Source organism: Notolepis coatsorum, assembly GCF_963971535.1.
Source record: "Notolepis coatsorum genome assembly, chromosome: 7".
NCBI lineage: Eukaryota > Metazoa > Chordata > Actinopteri > Aulopiformes > Paralepididae > Notolepis > Notolepis coatsorum.
This window is the reverse complement of record NC_140171.1, coordinates 130,142,278-130,163,508: the sequence shown is the minus strand read 5'-3', so window position 1 is coordinate 130,163,508 and position 21,231 is coordinate 130,142,278. Positions and strand designations below refer to the sequence as shown.

Below are 21,231 nucleotides of genomic sequence, written 5' to 3'. Positions count from 1 at the left end.
AGGATCTGATCTCTGAACTCTGATCCTGTCTGTTACAGGATCTGATCTCTGATCTGATCTCTGAACTCTGATCCTGTCTGTTACAGGATCTGAACTCTGATCTCTGAACTCTGATCCTGTCGGTTACAGGATCTGATCTCTGATCTGATCTCTGATCTGATCTCTGAACTCTGATCCTGTCTGTTACAGGATCTGATCTCTGATCTCTGAACTCTGACCCTGTCTGTTACAGGTGAACTCTGACCCTGTTGGCTCCCACGGCCAGTCAGGCGGCCAGCCGGTCAGCAGCCAGCCTCGTCGAGGGGGAGGGGGGGGGGGGGGAGTCAGCAGCTGAGGTGTGAGGAGACCCGCCCACAGCCTCCCACCACACCTCTCTCCACCACCACCACCATGTCCACACCCAGTGGCAGCCCGGAGAGAGAGGGCTCCGGCGGTGGGGCTCCCTCTCGGCTGGAGTACCCCTCCTCACCCTCTGGACTGGACCCGGACCCCCCTTCCACAGGCAGCCCCGTGCTCAGCCCGGACTCGTCTTCTCACGACGCCGCGCTGTCGGCGCCGGCGGTCTCTCCCGCCGACTCTGAGAACCTGAGTCCTGATGAGCTGGAGCTGCTGGCCAAGCTGGAGGAGCAGAACAGGTAGAGGCTGTTCGTTTCACTTAACCCTTTCACTACCACACTACAGACAGTTAACCCTTTCACTACCACACTACAGACGGTTAACCTTTCACTACCACACTACAGAAGGTTAACCCTTTCACTACCACACTACAGACAGTTAACCCTTTCACTACCACACTACAGACAGTTAACCCTTTCACTACCACACTACAGACGGTTAACCTTTCACTACCACACTACAGAAGGTTAACCCTTTCACTACCACACTACAGACGGTTAACCCTTTCACTACCACACTACAGACAGTTAACCCTTTCACTACCACACTACAGAAGGTTAACCCTTTCACTACCACACTACAGACGGTTAACCCTTTCACTACCACACTACAGAAGGTTAACCCTTTCACTACCACACTACAGACGGTTAACCCTTTCACTACCACACTACAGACGGTTAACCCTTTCACTACCACACTACAGACGGTTAACCCTTTCACTACCACACTACAGAAGGTTAACCCTTTCACTACCACACTACAGACGGTTAACCCTTTCACTACCACACTACAGAAGGTTAACCCTTTCACTACCACACTACAGACGGTTAACCCTTTCACTACCACACTACAGACGGTTAACCCTTTCACTACCACACTACAGACGGTTAACCCTTTCACTACCACACTACAGAAGGTTAACCCTTTCACTACCACACTACAGACGGTTAACCCTTTCACTACCACACTACAGACGGTTAACCCTTTCACTACCACACTACAGACGGTTAACCCTTTCACTACCACACTACAGACGGTTAACCCTTTCACTACCACACTACAGAAGGTTAACCTTTCACTACCACACTACAGAAGGTTAACCCTTTCACTACCACACTACAGACGGTTAACCCTTTCACTACCACACTACAGAAGGTTAACCTTTTACTACCACACTACAGGCGGTTAACCCTTTCACTACCACACTACAGGCGGTTAACCTTTTACTACCACACTACAGGCGGTTAACCCTTTCACTACCACACTACAGACGGTTAACCCTTTCACTACCACACTACAGACAGTTAACCCTTTCACTACCACACTACAGACGGTTAACCCTTTCACTACCACACTACAGACGGTTAACCTTTCACTACCACACTACAGACGGTTAACCCTTTCACTACCACACTACAGACAGTTAACCCTTTCACTACCACACTACAGACGGTTAACCCTTTCACTACCACACTACAGACAGTTAACCCTTTCACTACCACACTACAGAAGGTTAACACTTTCACTACCACACTACAGAAGGTTAACCTTTCATTACCACACTACAGAAGGTTAACACTTTCACTACCACACTACAGAAGGTTAACACTTTCACTACCACACTACAGAAGGTTAACCTTTCACCACCACACTACAGAAGGTTAACCTTTCACTACCACACTACAGACGGTTAACCTTTCACCACCACACTACAGAAGGTTAACCTTTCACCACCACACTACAGAAGGTTAACACTTTCACTACCACACTACAGAAGGTTAACACTTTCACTACCACACTACAGAAGGTTAACCTTTCACTACCACACTACAGACGGTTAACCCTTTCACTACCACACTACAGACAGTTAACCCTTTCACTACCACACTACAGACGGTTAACCCTTTCACTACCACACTACAGACGGTTAACCCTTTCACTACCACACTACAGAAGGTTAACCCTTTCACTACCACCCTACAGAAGGTTAACCCTTTACTACCACACTACAGAGGGTTAACCCTTTCACTACAACACTACAGAAGGTTAACTCTTTCACTACCACACTACAGAAGGTTAACTCTTTCACTACCACACTACAGAGGGTTAACCCTTTCACTACCACACTACAGAAGGTTAACTCTTTCACTACCACACTACAGAAGGTTAACCCTTTCACTACCACACTACAGACGGTTACTACCACACTACAGAAGGTTAACTCTTTCACTACCACACTACAGAAGGTTAACATTTAACTACCACACTACAGAAGGTTAACCCTTTCACTACCACACTACAGAAGGTTAACCCTTTCACTACCACACTACAGACGGTTACTACCACACTACAGAAGGTTAACTCTTTCACTACCACACTACAGAAGGTTAACATTTAACTACCACACTACAGAAGGTTAACCCTTTCACTACCACACTACAGAAGGTTAACCCTTTCACTACCACACTACAGACGGTTAACCGTATTCATACCCCGATCCATTGACCTCTGAAGGTTATATTAAAGTGGTATGTGGTCCAGTTATGCTGCTTTGATTAAAGGTTATGTTAAAATGGTATGTGGTCCAGTTATGCTGCTCCATCCTTTTCTTCAAAGTAACTAATTAGTGGAGTAAAAAGTACAATATTTCCTTTAAAATGTAGAGTGGAGTAGAAGTATAAAGTTCCCTAAAATTAAAATACTCACATAAAGTACAAGTAGCTCGAAATTGCAAATACATAGAGATATGGTTGAAAAGTGGCCAAGTGGTCCTTTAGCCCTTCCACTACCACACTACCAAAGGGTTAACCCGTTGTCGTGTGGCAGTGAAAGGGTTAACTTTCTGTATTGATCGCAGTGAAAGGGTTAACCCTTTGGTAGTGTGATAGTGGAAGGGCTAAAGGACCACTTGGCCACTTTTCAACCATATCTCTATGTATTTGTTATAGTATGTATGCCATGCCTACAGCATGGACAACTAATGCTGTAGTCTGCCTGGGGCTCAACTGCGTCAGATGTAGGATTTGCAGTGTTAGACAAAGCCTGCATCAGAGAAAGTGCATGTTGTAGTGGCTACTGGGACATAATTCACGGCATCCTAGCCTTATGTGGTGTTTACTACATCTCCTGTGATCTTTTAGTGGGGGATGACGTAGTTTAAGAGAGACGAATGAAAGAGGAATGGCAGTGTTGTGGTGCGACAGTAGAGTGCGTAATAAAATAGTATTTTTGCATCGGAACACGGCTCCATTTTCACTATCATTACCGCATTCCTACATTGGTGACCCTGATTTTCTCTTGGACGTATTTCGGAGATTACATTGAACATGTCAAATGAACAACAAGACGCGGATCGCAGATCTTTGAACGCCGTTTCACTCAAGCTGCCGGAGTTTTGGGAGCAGAGCGCCAACGCTTGGTTTGCACAAGCTGAAGCCCAATTCGCTCTCAGGGACATTACCGCGGACGCCACAAAGTACTACTATGTGGTAGCAGCCCTGACAAACTCAACTGCGGCGAGAGTGGTGAGTTTGCTGGAAAACCCACCTACACATGACAAATATGTTGCTATAAAAACACACCTGAAAGAGGCTTTCGGTCTGTCTGAATCTGACCTTGCTCGCCAGCTTCTCTCTCTACCTGGACTGGGTGACTCAAAACCCTCTGAACTGATGGATCACATGTTAGCTTTGCTGGGTGACCATGGGCCATGTTTTCTATTTAAAGAGCTTTTCCTGCAACAGCTACCAGACTATGTTCGTTTACCTATGGCTAATTCCATCAAAACTGACTTTCGCCAGCTAGCTAGAGAAGCAGATGTATTTTTCTCAGCTGGGAAGAGGTGTGTGGCAGCATCAGCCTACACCATTGATGAGCCGTCGGGGTTGTGTTTTTACCACGCAAAGTTTGGGAACAAAGCTAAGAAGTGTCTGCCACCTTGTAACTACAGTGGGTCGGGAAACGCACTGGCTGCCACTCATTAGCAGCCTTGAGTGTTGGCCATCCTGCAGGCTTGCTGTACGTCACCGACTCACTCTCCGGCCGCCGTTTTTTATGTGACACGGGTGCCCAGGTGAGCGTGTTGCCGGCGTCCACTCAGGATTTCCACTCAGCGAGACGGGCCCCGCCCTTGAAGCTGCCAATGGCAGTGCGATCCCTACATTTGGCATTGTGTTTTGCTGACCAGCGTTTCACCTGGGATTTTGTGTTGGCCAAGGTGTCCACTCCCCTCCTAGGCGCTGACTTTCTCTGCGCCAACAGTCTCTTGGTAGACGTGGGGAATCGCCGGCTCGTCAATGCTGAGACTTTTGGCATGTGAGCGCAGTGACACGGCCACAATGACACTGTCCAGCGCCGTCGCGCCCACTGATGATTTCTCCCGCCTCCTGTTGGAGTTCTCGGACATCACAACACCCACCTTCTCGTCCGCGGCCACTAAGCATGGAATCGTGCATTACATCTCCACGGAAGGCCCGCCAGTACATGCTAGGGCTCGTCGTCTCGACCCACACAAGCTCACCATCGCTAAGAATGAGTTTGCCTCCATGGAGGCACTGGGCATCGTTCGTCGTTCCGACAGTCCTTGGGCCTTGCCTCTCCATCTCGTTCCAAAGGCTAACGGCGGCTGGCGTCCGTGTGGCGACTACCGGCGCCTTAATGACGCCACTACACCTGATCGTTACCCGGTTCCACACATGCAAGATTTTTCAGCCCACCTTGCTGGCGTGTCTGTTTTTTCGAAGGTGGATCTGGTGAGAGGATACCACCAGGTGCCGGTTAGCCCTCAGGACATCCCCAAGACGGCAGTTATAACCCCATTCGGGCTCTTTGAATTTTTGAGGATGCCTTTTGGCCTCAAAAATGCGGCTCAGACCTTTCAGAGGTTAATGCAGTGCTTCTCAAACTTTTTCTGTCAGGCCCCCCTTTGGCGGACCAAAATATTTTGGGCCCCCCCCCCCCCCCCCCCTCGCCCCAACAAAATAGTCATGAAATGGGCCATGTTTAAATTTATTGAAATAACACCAATATCGTGACCTTTCAAATTGGCCCTATATTTTGTTTTCAGAGCTGTCATGGATGAAAAGCCAGCTTCACACAGATACTGTATGTGGTGCTGAATGGTATCAACACCTTAACTGCTGCATCATGAGATACTTGGTACTCAGCACCACACTCTGAAACTAGCTCTCTAGGTGGTATCAGATGAGATTTCAAAGAGTTCTTCCAAGAGTTTGGATGGAGATGTGTCAGGAAGCTTTGTCTCAATGTTGTCTGTAAAGGTTTTTTTTTACTTTTAACTTGGTGATCCTTTTCTGTGTTTTATTAAATAATGATTTTCAGATTTTGAGAAATGGTATTTTCATGGAGAACAGTGCAGCTGCAACAGATAGCACTTTAGTGATAATTTTCTGTAATCCAACATTTTTTATTTATTTTTTTATAAATCTCAAGGCCCCCCCTGTCATGCCTCTGCGCCCCCCACTTTGAGAAACACTGGGTTAATGGACGCCATGCTGCGCAACCTGTCTTTCGTGTTCGTCTACCTAGACGATATCCTGGTAGCCAGCACGTCCAAGGCGGAACACCTAACACACCTCCGGCTCCTCTTCAGTCGCCTCAGAGAGCATGGGTTAATCATCAACCCAGCAAAATGTCAGTTTGGTCTGCCTGCCATGGACTTCCTTGGCCACCACATCACTACTGCTGGGGCGGTCCCATTACCAGTAAAGGTGGAAGCGGTGCTGCGGCTCCCACGCCCTACCACGGTTAGGGCCTTGCAGGAGTTCCTGGGGATGGTGAATTTCTATCATCGGTTCATCCCTCAGGCTGCCCACCTAATGCGCCCCCTGTATGGGGCTCTCAAGGGCAAGACTCCCAAGCATGCCATCGCCTGGTCCGACGACATGTCAAAGGCGTTCTCGGATACCAAGGAGGCCCTTGCGAGCGCAACCATGCTGACGCACCCCGTGCCTGAGGCTCCCGTGGCATTGACAACTGATGCCTCGGATTATGCCGTTGGAGCCGTTTATGAGCAGTTGGTCGAGGGCATTTGGCAACCCCTGGCGTTCTTCAGCCGACAACTCCGTTCCAGCGAACAGAAGCACAGCACCTTTGACCGTGAGCTCCTCGCCCTGTACTTGGCGGTCAGACATTTCCATTTCCTGCTGGAGGCTCGCCCTTTCACTGTTTTTGTAGACCACAAACCATTGATTTTTGCTATGGCGAAGGTGTCCGAATCGTGGTCTGCCAGGCAACAACGCCATCTGGCTTTCATCTCTGAGTTCACCACTGACATCCAGCATGTGGCGGGGAAGGACAACCCGTGGCTGACTGCCTCTCGCGGGCCGCCATTGGTGCTGTCCACCTGGGAATTGATTACGCCCGTATGGCTGCGGATCAGGTTTCAGACCCAGACATCCAGGCATGCAGGACGGCGGTTACTGGCCTCCAGTTGGCGGACGTCCCCTTCTTTGATGATGGCACGACGCTGCTATGTGATATATCTATGGCGCAGCCAAGGCCAGTGGTTCCACGGGCATGGAGACGACAAGTTTTCGAGGCTATCCATGGCCTCTCGCACCCGGGCAGGAAACCATCACAGTGCCTAATGGCAGCGAAATTCGTCTGGCCCAGGTTGAAGGTTGACATTGGGGGTTGGGTCAAGACCTGCATGGCATGCCAACGCGCGAAGGTCCATCGACATGTTAAGGCCCCATTGGAGCGGTTTGATGTGCCTGAGAGGCGTTTTGACTACATCAACGTGGATCTGGTGGGACCCCTTCCTCCCTCCAGGGGGTACACTCACCTTCTGACGATGGTAGACAGGACCACCCGTTGGCCGGAGGCTGTCCCACTCACTGCGACTACTACAGCTGACGTGGCTCATTCATCAGTACCTGGGTCACCCGGTTCGGTGTTCCCTCTGATCTTTCCTCTGACCGAGGGGCCCAATTCACTTCCGCGTTATGGACTTCCATTACCCAGCAGTTGGGTGTCTCCCTCCACCGCACTACGGCCTACCATCCACAGGCCAATGGCCTGTGTGAACGTTTTCACCGGTCGATGAAAGCTGCTCTCAAGGCCGATCTCCGAGGCGACAGCTGGGTCGACAGACTTCCTTGGGTGATGCTGGGGCTCCGTACTGCACCTAAGGAGGACCTTCTTTCATCTTCAGCTGAGCTGGTATACGGCCAACCCCTCCGTGTCCCAGGGGATTTTCTTCCCTGTGTTACGGCCTCCTGGTCAGCACTGGAACAGCGGGATGCTCTGCTGGACAAGGCCAAGTCTTTCTTGCCCATCCCCACCTCGTGCCACGGCGATCCGAAGGTGCGTGTCCCGCCTGATCTGCAGGCAGCGGGGTACGTGTTTATCCGCTGCAACGCCCATCGAGGCCCCCTACAGCCACCCTACGATGGTCCTTACCGGGTTGTGAAGGCAGGCGATAAGACCTTCGTCGTTGACATGGGGGGGAGGGAAGAACGGATCTCGGTGGATCGCCTGAAGCCTGCTCACCTGGATTTGGACCGCCCCATTGAGTTGGCCCAACCGCCCCGCCGCGGTCGCCCCCCTGGTAGGGCAGTCCCGATGCCTACACTAGCTACGGCGGACCCCCGGACCTGCCGTCCGAGGCCTGTTCAGTGTCAGCCTACTGCTTTACCACTGCCTCGGTTTCCTGTGCCTGCCCAGGGGTACCGGAGTTGTTTTGGGCGGGTCGTCAGAGCCCCTGGACGTTTTTTGGGGCCAGTTCTTGTAAATTCTGGGGGGACGTGTGTAGTGGCTACTGGGACATAATTCACGGCATCCTAGCCTTATGTGGTGTTTACTACATCTCCTGTGATCCTTAGCGGGGGATGACGTAGTTTAAGAGAGACGAATGAAAGAGGAATGGCAGTGTTGTGGTGCGACAGTAGAGTGCGTAATAAAATAGTATTTTTGCATCGGAACACGGCTCCGTTTTCACTATCATTACCGCATTTCTACAATGTCATACTATGACGAATACATAGAGATATGGTTGAAAATCTGCGAAGTGGTCCTTTTAAAGCTACAGTCAGGAATTTAATTGACCATCTACACATTGAGTATGTTCACATAATGCTATCTACACTGTCATTCACAAAGGGGTCACATGGTGTCGTAGTAGTAGTAAAGTCAGCTGTTCACCGGCGGGTTTCTGGTACGGTAATGATGAGGGGGTGAACAGGGAAGTCACACTTTGCTGACCGCACGCTACAGTGTGATAAACCAAGCTGTGATTCACTTCAGTTCTGTAGTATATGAACTGATCTAACTTTAATAAACTAACCAAACGCAGTATCCTGGAGCAGTGATTTTATGACAAGCGGCGCGTCTGGCAGGTATCATTACTTCCCCGATTTAGTCTCTCGGTGACTGACTACAGTTGGTTTGGACAGTCGCCATACATTTGTCAGCAAAAAGTGACACTGAACGAAGGATTGGAGCCACGAAAGGTCCCGATAAGTCAGACATTATTGGACGCGGAGCAAAGGAGCAACGCACGCACGCACGCACGCACGCACAAAGGACCGGACCGAGCCAGTGCCTATCAACGGATTTGCGGTAATGTAACCCGACCCGTTGCGTTCTACTGTGGACCCATGTTGGTTTGTTTGGAACAATTTTGAGCTGGTTCTACCGCTGAGTGGAAAACTGTTATTATGATGAACACGCTGTGGATGTGTGTGCGCGGCCCGCCGGGCAAAACTTGTATCATGTGTGTGTGACAACAAACAATTAACATGCGCTGCACTGCACTGCTCTCTTGCTGTGGCTGATATATGTAGCGGGCTTTGCAAATGCATTGAATATTGGAATTGGATTCTAATGGTGATAACTTTCTTGTGCGTTCAAAATGAGTGGTTCAAATGTTGGGAAACAGGACAAAGAAAAGAGAAAAATAACTCTCACTGCAAAAGCTCTGGCAAATAAAGTCGAATCACTCCAAAAGAAACGCAAAGGGAAAGTGGAGGAAATAAAACATCTGATAACCTCTGTCAAAGACCTCATGAAAAATTTGCTAAATGTTGCACTGGTTAAAGCACAACTTGACGTTTTGATGCAAGTGTCTGACAATGCTAATGAACTTCATAACTATTTGATGCCTCTTATTCCACACGATGAACAAGAACAACAAAATGACTGGTTCTCAAAGGTCAATAAACATAAAGATGGATTAATTAACGATGTTAATGCCTGGTTTTCAGTAACCAGAGGAAACAAACCTCAGTTAGAGGCTCATAACAGGCCTACTGAAATGCAGCAGCATGAGGTTGCAGAGGAGGAAAATGGAGAACATGGGAGTGTGGGAAATGTGGAAGTGACTGGGCCTCAGTCGCACAGTATTCATTATGCTCAAGAGGATGTTCAACCAGAGGACAGCATATCCAACCATAGTAGCAATAATTATGGTTCAAGATCTATTAGATCAAAGGTTTCCTCAAATGCATCTACACGTCTCAGAGCCGAGGCCGACATGGCCGCCTTAATGGCTCGGCAGAAGTTGCTTGAACAAAAGCATGCTCTTGAAGACCAGGAAGCTCAAATAAAGAAACAAGCAGACATAACAAGGCATGCTACAGGACCAGGAAGCTCACATAAAGAAACAAGCAGACATAGCAAGGCATGCTCTACAGGACCAGGAAGCTCACATAAAGAAACAAAAGGAACAACTTCAGCTTGAAGTGGACATAGCCGCATCGGTAGCAAGGCTGAATGTTCTGAGAACCTCTGGGTCAGGGGTGTGGAGTGCTGCTTCTCGTAAATCGGATGGAATGGAATCCTACTTTGAAAAGGGCCTCAAAATTAATGCAGAGACATTTGTATCACACAAGGATGGAAGAGGACAACCTGCATACGTTGGAGGCACAAGGCCAAAGCAAAGGCAACCTGATGGAGCCAAATACCTCCAGAAGCCCTCACCACTCTCACAGACCCAGACTATGATCTCAAATGCTACAGAGCACCCAGCGCTCACACAGAGACAGAGCACGGTCCCAAAGACTACATGGCCTCCATTGTCTTTGTATAGAGACATACAATCTGTTTCCAGGAACAACAGCAGTCAACATAATGTCTATTATGCAAAAACAAAACGACATCACTTCCATGTTGGTGCATCAACAATGCATTGCTTCACTGCCTAAAAGAGACATCCAACCATTTGAAGGTGACCCTCTGCAGTACCATGGCTTTATACAGTCCTTTGAACAGACTATAGAAAGGAGAACTGACAATGCTGTTGATTGCCTGCACTATTTGGAGCAATACACCAGGGGGCAGCCTAAACAACTAGTCAGAAGTTGTCAACACATGACGGATGGCACTGGATATGCTACGGCGAAGGCTTTACTTCAGGAACACTTTGGAAATGAGCACGTCATAGCATCCGCTTACATGGACAAAATCTTTGCATGGCCAGCTATTAAGTCGGAGGATGGGAAAGCCTTACAAGCATACAGCCTATTCTTGCGCGGATGCTGCAATGCCATGAAAGACGTGTGACCTAAACACATCTGCAAACATGCTTGCTGTTATCAAGAAGTTGCCATACAAGCTGAGGGACAAGTGGCGAACAGAAGTATGTAACATCCAGGAAAGACATCGCAAACGTGCTATGTTTACTGACATTGTGACTTTTATTGAGCAGGAAGCGAGAATCGCTACAGACACTGTATTTGGAGACATACAAGACGCTCCAATGACGGGGGCTTTCAAGGAAAGTGGCAGAGCTAGACCTGTGCCTCGTCTTCAGGCTAGAGGGAGTAGTTTTGCCACAATGTTCTTCACAATTGAAAGAGATGCTCATTGGGAAAACAGAGTTAAGGATGGATATGAGGAGACTTGCCTTTTCTGCAAAGAGGGTGGACACACACTGGACTCATGTACTCTATTGGAGAGGAGAGCTCACAGTGAGAAGATGGAGTTCCTGAAGGAGAATGGAGTTTGCTTTGGATGCTTGTGCACTGGGCACATCAGCAGAGAGTGCAGGGAACGTCTGTTTTGCAGGACATGTGGCTCACGACACCCCAGCTTGCTTCACATCCACTCTAAGGAGAATGGAGATGCAGAGAAAGGCAGGAGCAACTCAGACAGAGCAGTGGACAGAACTCTAGTCGAGATCCATACCGGTGGCCTTACTGGGGCCGGTGATCAAGATGGCAAGCTTGCCATCGTACCAGTTAAAGTTAAATCAAACAAAGGTCAAAGGTCAGTGGAAACCTACGCCTTTCTAGACCCAGGGAGTTCAGCGTCCTTCTGCACAATGGGTCTGATGGCTAAACTGGGACTATCTGGGAGGAAAACAAGGATCCTTTTACGTACTATGGGCCAAGAAAAGGTGGTTGACAGTTGCATTACATCCGACTTGGAAGTCGCTGGATTGGACAGTGACCGATACTAGGGATGCCCCGATCGATCAGCCAGCGATCGGTATCGGCCGATATTCAGTATAAATATGAGATCGGTGAATTCCGATAATGCTTTATTTTCGCCGATCGTGAAAACCGATTGAAAAACATGATCCAATTCTTAGCGGAGATCTCACTCGCTGACTTCAGTCTCAGACACACGGAGCTGCAAACTGCCGCTCCTCCTCCCCCTGCCCCTCCCGCACCCGTGTAAACAAGCTCGGGCAATAGTCTGCTCTAACCTAGTGCATGCGACCTCCGTGAGCTAACGTTAGCTACCGTTACTGTTTAAACAGAATGACCCAGTCAACTATTCACTTTTACATGAGGCATTGTCTAACGGTATCTAGCCGGCTAGCTACTGATAGCTCCTTGTTGACAGAATTGGCTATAGGGCGACAATAATATAGACATGAGGCATGGTTTCTACCTTTAGCCCTTAATCAGCGTGGTTTATTATGTACAATGATTCATAGCACAGCAGCACATTGAGATCTCCTCTCCGTGAGAGGCAGATGTGAGAAGAAGTAGAGGAGGAGGAGACAACTCTTTTTATACTCGCCACCTGGTGGCATCATGAATGGCTCCGCCTATAGCGCCCTCCAGTGGACACAGATATACATACAGTCAGTGGAAGCAGTTGAGTACAGTTAGACAGTTAATTGCAACCCTACATATAACCTCTAACTTTAACACTCGATATCAACAAATGCTCCAGCAATAGTCTAGTAGTGCATGATAGCTCATGTTAGCTCACGTTAGCTCACGTTAGCTCACTGTTCAAAATGAAATGTCCCACTAAATAGTTCACTGAGGCGTTGTCTTAATGTTATCTAGCCGGCTAGCAGTAGCTACAGATAGCTCCTGATATCAATGTCTTATAACATTGATTCGATGCGTATTCGAGCTGAGGGCATGCTGAATGTGATTTGACAAAAGCACAGTATACCAATAGGGTCCAGCTGCAGCGCCGGAGAATCCTGGCCGTAGCTGGAGGCTACTCGAGTACACACAGACAGTGGAGCTGTTTGCAGATAGCGAGCATTTTGACATTTTGGCATTTTGACTTGCGTGGTGGCGATGTCTCGCAGATAATACAACTACAAGTATGATTATATAATATATATATTTTTATAAAAAAAAATTAAAAAAAAGTATACATATATATATATATATTCTTTTTTTATACCAAAAACGATCGGTAATCGGTATCGGTGGCAAAAAACGTGATTGCGATACTGTAAAATACCAAAAATCTTTGCACAACATCAAATGCCTGTTAATCGAAGTAACATCCCACAACGGCAAGATCTGGAAAAATGGCCTCATCTGAAGCATGTCTATCTGCCACAGATAGATGCAGACGTGGAGATGTTGATTGGTCTGAACATTCCCAGAGCCTTAGAACCACTGGAAGTCATCCGAAGTGTGGATGGAGGGCCATATGCAGTCAATACGATGCTTGGATGGACTGTAAATGGACCAGTTGGAGGAGACGACAGTGGCATGGCAGCGTTCAGAGCTAGTTCTGAAAGCTCGAGCAGCACCAATAAGAAGAGGGAGTATAAACGTAAAGCTCATCAGGAGGTGATCGACGAGGCCAAGCAGGAGTTGAAGACACAGAGAGGAGAGAACACATGGCTCTTCCCAGAGCTCGACCAACGTCTTCATCAGATACAGCAGGAGACCATCTTCAAGACCAAGAAGAAGAAAAGGTCAAAAAATATCAAAAAGGAGAAGAAGAGACAAGAGGAGGAGAAAGCCAAGGCAGAGGCCATCCAACAGGCTGGTCTGCATAAGCTGGAGTTGAACCCATACTGGAAAGATGGAGGGAGTGGTCTTCCCCCAGTGCATAGGACTGGTACTGCAGCACATAAAGCCTCAGTAGAGAATGATGGAGGTGTTGGTTGGTTGAGGAAGAGTTTGAAGAGGATGAAGGAGCAGGCGGAGAGAGAACAACACAGCCTCAGTGACGTGGTGTCTCAGAGATATGGATCTATGGAGAAGTTTCAGAATCGACTTGCAGAAACTGAGAGAGCAGCACATGGAGAAAGGAGGAGAGGAGGAGAGGAGGAGAAAGAGAGGAGAGGATGGCAAGAGGAGGTGGAAGAGAGGACAGAGAGAAGAGGATGGAGGAGAGGAGGATGGGATGGAGAGAAGAGGATGAGGAGGGACTCCATACAGTACTCGAAGTGGAATCAATTCTCAACAGTAGACATCTCACATATCTGCCACAATTACAGGAACGACAGAACAAAGATCAAGCGGAACTTCATCCCCGGTGACATAGTGCTCAATAATGGACGATTCAGCACCACGGAATTCCTGGATCATTGGGAGGATTACAGAGACGATGCCAGACAAGAACGGACTTGTGCGACAGGTCTGGATTAAGACAGCTTTCTATAGACCTGTGACAAAGATTTGCCTTCTTCAGGAGTCGACAGAGTCATGAAGGTTTCGCTTCTTTCCCACGTCTTTGGATTACTTTGACTTTTGAGTGACATTGGAGTACTTTGATTTTTTTTTCGTGACTTTGGATTTACTTGATTCTGGGAGGGTTCGATTCAAGAAGAATATCAAGACCTTATGAATTCCTTGCGTAAAGAAATCGTAAAAAAAGGCAAAAAAGAGAAAAGACAAAAAAAATGGGAAACAAAATTGCACTGTGGTGTTTTGTATGAATTGACGCATTGGTAATTATTACTGTGAAATGACATTATGTAATAATTAGGGGCCGGATTGTTGGTGACAGGTATAGACCACGGGTTGTTATGGTTACGTCATTCACAAAGGGGTCACATGGTGTCGTAGTAGTAGTAAAGTCAGCTGTTCACCGGCGGGTTTCTGGTATGGTAATGATGAGGGGGTGAATGGGGAAGTCACACTTTGCTGACCGCACGCTACACTATGATAAACCAAGCTGTGATTCACTTTAGTTTTGTAGTATGAACTGATTTAACTTTAATAAACTAACCAAACGCAGTATCCTGGAGCAGTGATTTTATGACAAGCGGCGCGTCTGGCAGGTATCATTATTTCCCCGATTTAGTCTCTCGTGACTGACTACAGTTGGTTTGGACAGTCGCCATACATACACATTGAGTATGTTCACATAATGCTATCTACACATTGAGTATGTTCACATAATGCTATCTACACATTGAGTATGTTCACATAATGCTATCTACACATTGAGTATGTTCACATAATGCTATCTACACATTGAGTATGTTCACATAATGCTATCTACACATTGAGTATGTTCACATAACGCTCTTGAAAAGTAGACATTTATGTTTTATTCCAGTGTTTACAAACATGACCATTCTTTGTAATCAATAAACAATTTATCAACGGCTAACGGCGAACCCCAGCTACTAGGACAGAGCGGCTTAGGCTCAGCTTCTTCCCCCAGGCCATCAGAGCCATGAACAATGAACATTGAGTGCTCAGAACATTGAACTGTCCACACACAAGCACACATGAACACACACACGACACGCACACTGTGCACGCTCACACACGAGCAGCCACTTAACACTTTAACATGAGCGGGCACACACTCATGTCGCACACATGCACACTTATGGCCAAAGGAAAGGACACTTTAAATTAGAATAACAGGAACAGTGTATTGCACTACCAAAGCTAACTAGCATGTCCCATATGCTCTGTAAATAACTATGTACAGATACCGAGATGTCACTCCATGTTACCTGTTACCTGTTACTGCACAATGTTGTTTTCTTCTTTTGATTCTATTATATGTACCACTGTATTGCACATCGTTGCGGGCAAGACCACCCGCATTTCATTGTATACCTGTATGCCGTGACAATTAAAACTCTTGACTTGACTTGACTTGACATAATGTTTCGGTCTGAGAAAATATCTCCAGTCTATTACTATGTAAATAAATAAGGCTAGTAGTGGAGCAACAGTGTGTCAGTGGGTCCTACAGTATACTGCAGACATGGATTGTGCCTTTAAAGTAACAATCCAACCGTACGTAGAATTTGCACATGTTAGTCCTATTATCTTAAGTTCAATCCATTTTCAACCTTAATTTCTAACCTTTATTTATTCTCGAAAAGACAATAAGGTCACCCTCATTTTCAATGTCGTCGAGACTTTACAGACATTTCAATCCACACATTTCTACACTATAACAATAATATGAATGACTATATATAGTGTTTTTCACACATGGACCGCAGTCCAGAGTGCCCCACGGCAATTAGTATAAAATGAACATAGGCATAAAATCAGCACACAATTGACACAATAAAAAAACAATGCATGAATTTCAGACATAAGAATAGGTATTCTTTTTTACATTTACTGGGTAGGGTTGCTGAGTGACGGATGGTCTTTTTCAGCAACGCCGTGCATCAATCACAGTCTGACACTGTTGGCCACTGATCAGCTCCACTGGAGCAGTTGGGGGTTATGTGTGCCTTGCTCAAGGGCACTTCAGCAGCAGGTATTGAGGGAGGGGAGAGCATTATAAACATAAAGAACTGAAAATGGAAACCAGATAAACCAAGGCTTCAGTCTTGATGGTGATGTGATCGAGATGCAAAATGTGGAGCTGCTCTCAAAGGACCTATCTCAAACCCCACCCTCTTTTCTTGATCCTCCAATCACAGGACTTAAGATAGGTCAATTGACAACAAATTGTAAAACGTGACTTTATGGACCTGCAGTCTGTTTGAGATTTTACGTCCAAATGAGCTTAATTTCATTGTAGCACTAGATGTATGAGCCAGAAAATGTGCTCGTATCCAAGGTTTGCGAGAGACTAACCAGTCCAAAGATCATGGGTTTAGCAAAGCTGCTAGGATCCCCCCACTGTCAAGAATACAGACCAAAGAAGAAGCCAATATAAATGAAAAATAGTCACATTTTCTCCCATGGTAACGTTATTACCACCACAAGCTTTTCATCAGACAAAAATAGACTGAAGAATAGAGGTCAAAGAATAGAGAAATACATCACATGACATTTTGGAGCCAAAGCAGTTACATAGTGCGATATCGTCACAGAAAAGCTATTGGTTTTCCTCCAAGGTTATAGGGTAGAAAAATGGATGACAATTGAGAGTTACTGCTGGGAAACTGGCAGACGGCCGATTCTAGGCTAGAACTAACTGGGTGCAAAATAAGTCACACACACAAAGCTGTAATATAAATGCTTGCCCTCTGCAGAGTGCTCCACAGCTTGTCTCTTTTGTTTTCCTCCCAGGAAACTCATCAGGAACTCCGGGAAAAACTACTCTGCAGTGGCGACCCCATTGCGTAATTTCAATGTGGAATTAAGGAATATCAAAATAAAAGCACACGTTGTTGAACTTGATCATGCATATTTATTAGAGCACTGTTATCAATACACATTTATAAAACAAGGCATATTTTGCCAAAATATGTTGCCAGAATATAAATAAATACATGTATAGAGATTTTTTCTTTTCTGGGTTCTCTCTGCGTTGCTACCAGCTTGGCTGGTCGTTCATACTAATACAATTGGCAGTATTAGGGGGTGGGAAGCTGGTGGATGGGGATCGGACGTTGTGGACAGCGACTCTTACAGGTCGGTTGGTGCGCCTGCGCAGTAGAATCAGGAAGCAACGAGGGTGGCGTGTCCCTCCCACGCAGACCCTCGCCGCTGAGAGATCGCGCTGTGCAGGTGAAAAGATGCGACGGCTGCCTCCTCGAGTACCGGAGGGGACACGTGATGCAAGGCTTCGTCCACATTGCAGCCGGCTTGTGGGAGGCATGGCCTAACAATGTTCAAGACAGGGGAGGGTAGAATTGGACAATACAAAATTGGGGAATAAAGAAAAATAGAAAATGGGGAGAAAAAGTAGATAAAAAAAAAAGATTAAGAGGACAAATTCTCATGTGGTTTTAAAGCGAAATCTGAAAGATTTCAGTGAACAGGCCTTTTTAATTGATGTGTAACAACTTACACTGTATATATGAAATCCCAGATGTTGATTTAGCAGTAGACTTTTTCCTCAAAAACCTTCATTGACAAGCATGCACCAGTTAAGAAGCTCAGAATAAAAGATAGAGTAACTTTATTCAGGGACAGGAAAAGAGCCTTGTCACTTGCCAGGCGCTCTGAAGACCCATCACATTACATTGGGCGTCTTTTAGATCAATTAGATACATGCACAGCATCAGTGAGAAATGCCAAATCTAAATATTAGATCAATTGTTAAAAACATTTATTGATTTGATTTTTGATTGTTAATTATTATTATTATTTTGGTTGATAACGAAGATCAGCGATACATTTAAGATGATGCACTGGGTTAGGGCATTTACAAGCTTGTAGCTTCAGCCCTAACCTTTTCAGCGAACTTGTAATTTGATTTGTGTGTTGTTGTTGTTTTTTTGTACATGCTAAAAATAACTAAAAATAAACTTAATTCATTCATTCATTCATTCATTCATTTAAATGTGGAGACTGATTTCTGATCAGAGAGAGGTTTGCTTGTCATTCAAGAAACATTCTGCAGATGCTGGACATGTATTGAGTCCATGTCCCTCAGTTTGCCTTTCAGCCCTTTTCTACTAGTGATGATGACGAGCGAGTGTCCACTTGTTTTTTCTTGTAGTTTTTTCTTGTATATTTAATTATGTATATTTTTTGGGCCCCTTTAGCTGTGGGTCTGGTGGTCGTGGGCTCGGACTGGGGGGGCCGTGGTTCAGGGTCTCTGTGGGTCGAGGCATTAAAGAGGCGTGATGCTTTGGCTTGCGGGGTGCCGGACTCCGGGTCCTCCGGGGTTGGGGTTCGCGGCTGCCGGGTCTGGAGATGGAGGGGGCTCAGGAAGCCCGTTATATAGTAAATGTTTTATTTTACTGGTATATTTTGTGGCAACTTATTTTATTTTATACTTTATTTTTATTATTATTCTTGTTATTTTAATTTGTTGTCATTGTTGTTGTTATTGTTGCTGCTGTTGTTGTCATGTGAAGTCCTGTCTATTATTGTTGTTTATTATTGTTATTACTGTATTGTGTGTTGTCTTGTTATGAAAAAAAGAAAAAGCAATAAAAAGATTTGATAAAAAAAAAAAGCTTTGCAAGCCATTGATTCCAGGAGCTGGAGAGGATAAATGTCATACTTTTTTCTAAAATGGCTGTTCCATCTATCACAGAGCAATTAATGCATATATTCAATATTTCTCAAGTGTCTCAAGTGAATATTTTGATTACATGAAGATGGCAATAGAGATTACTTAAATAATGACAGACCAATTTCCAAGTTACTTTGCCTAGCTTAACAAACAAACAAAATAAACAAAGGTTTGAATGAATACCCGTATGCATTTAATCAGAGAGGTCAGAGTGCAGGTTTGCCTCTGGAGCAGGTTGGAGGTCTTGCTCAAGGGCACTGTGTATGTATTACCAGCCACCCTCTAGTTGCCGGCACACAGCTGGAGCTCACCTCCGTTCAGTGCCCAGTCCTGCTACCCTAGCTATACCATAATTAGGTCATTTTAAGACACTTAATTTAGAAGCTACTTGACTTGACTTTATTAGGATCCCCATTTGCAGACACTTTAGTGGCGACTAGTGTTCCTCGGATCCAACGTATATAACATGCAACACAGCTCTTTCTCATATACTTAACCCTCATCAACTATCTGTTCACCCAGGTTGCTGGAGGCGGACTCCAAGTCCATGCGGTCGATGAGTGGCTCGCGGCGAAACAGCGGCTCCTCGCTGGTGTCCAGCTCCTCGGCCTCCTCCAACCTCTCCCACCTCGAGGAGGACACCTGGATCCTCTGGGGGCGCATTGTCAATGAGTGGGAGGAGTGGAGGCGCAAGAAGGACAAACTGCTCAAGGTTTGGATTGGGTGGACGAGGGAAGGATACAGAGAGGAGAGAGGGTAACAGAGAGAGGTTGGTCAGAGAGGAGAGGGTAACAGAGAGAGGTTGGTCAGAGAGGAGAGGGTAACAGAGAGAGGTTGGTCAGAGAGGAGAGGGTAACAGAGAGAGGTGGATCAGAGAGGCGAGGGTAACAGAGAGAGGTTGGTCAGAGAGGAGAGGGTAACAGAGAGAGGTTGGTCAGAGAGGAGAGGGTAACAGAGAGAGGTGGATCAGAGAGGCGAGGGTAACAGAGAGAGGTGGATCAGAGAGGAGAGAGTAACAGAGAGAGGTGGATCAGAGAGGAGAGGGTAACAGAGAGAGGTGGATCAGAGAGGAGAGAGTAACAGAGAGAGGTGGATCAGAGAGGAGAGGGTAACAGAGAGAGGTTGGTCAGAGAGGAGAGAGTAACAGAGAGAGGTGGGTCAGAGAGGAGAGGGTAACAGAGAGAGGTGGATCAGAGAGGAGAGAGTAACAGAGAGAGGTTGGTCAGAGAGGAGAGGGTAACAGAGAGAGGTTGGTCAGAGAGGAGAGAGTAACATAGAGAGGTGGATCAGAGAGGAGAGAGTAACAGAGAGAGGTGGATCAGAGAGGAGAGAGTAACAGAGAGAGGTTGGTCAGAGAGGAGAGAGTAACAGAGAGAGGTTGGTCAGAGAGGAGAGAGTAACATAGAGAGGTGGATCAGAGAGGAGAGAGTAACAGAGAGAGGTTGGTCAGAGAGGAGAGAGTAACAGAGAGAGGTGGATCAGAGAGGAGAGAGTAACATAGAGAGGTGGGTCAGAGAGGAGAGAGTAACAGAGAGAGGTGGATCAGAGAGGAGAGAGTAACAGAGAGAGGTGGATCAGAGAGGAGAGGGTAACAGAGAGAGGTTGGTCAGAGAGGAGAGGGTAACAGAGAGAGGTGGATCAGAGAGGAGAGAGTAACAGAGAGAGGTTGATCAGAGAGGAGAGGGTAACAGAGAGAGGTGGATCAGAGAGGAGAGAGTAACATAGAGAGGTGGGTCAGAGAGGAGAGAGTAACAGAGAGAGGTTGGTCAGAGAGGAGAGGGTAACAGAGAGAGGTTGGTCAGAGAGGAGAGAGTAACACAGAGAGGTTGATCAGAGAGGAGAGAGTAACAGAGAGAGGTGGATCAGAGAGGAGAGAGTAACAGAGAGAGGTGGATCAGAGAGGAGAGGGTAACATAGAGAGGTTGGTCAGAGAGGAGAGAGTAACACAGAGAGGTTGATCAGAGAGGAGAGAGTAACAGAGAGAGGTTGGTCAGAGAGGAGAGAGTAACAGAGAGAGGTGGATCAGAGAGGAGAGAGTAACAGAGAGAGGTGGATCAGAGAGGAGAGAGTAACAGAGAGAGGTTGGTCAGAGAGGAGAGAGTAACAGAGAGAGGTGGATCAGAGAGGAGAGAGTAACAGAGAGAGGTTGGTCAGAGAGGAGAGAGTAACATAGAGAGGTGGATCAGAGAGGAGAGAGTAACAGAGAGAGGTGGATCAGAGAGGAGAGGGTAACATAGAGAGGTTGGTCAGAGAGGAGAGAGT

General features: G+C 46.6%; 1 protein-coding gene across 1 annotated transcript in view; it reads left to right on the top strand.

Moving 5' to 3' along the window:
• Nucleotides 1–390: 390 nt before the first annotated feature.
• evi5l (ecotropic viral integration site 5 like) overlaps nt 391–21,231 on the top strand; it is a gene marked incomplete at both ends in the record, with an annotated part of 68,124 nt that continues 47,283 nt past the window's right edge. Inside the window, 2 exons of the mRNA XM_084317958.1 lie at nt 391–635; nt 19,492–19,681. Of these exons, the coding sequence (XP_084174084.1) occupies nt 391–635; nt 19,492–19,681 (435 nt within the window). The remainder of the gene's footprint in view (nt 636–19,491; nt 19,682–21,231) is intronic.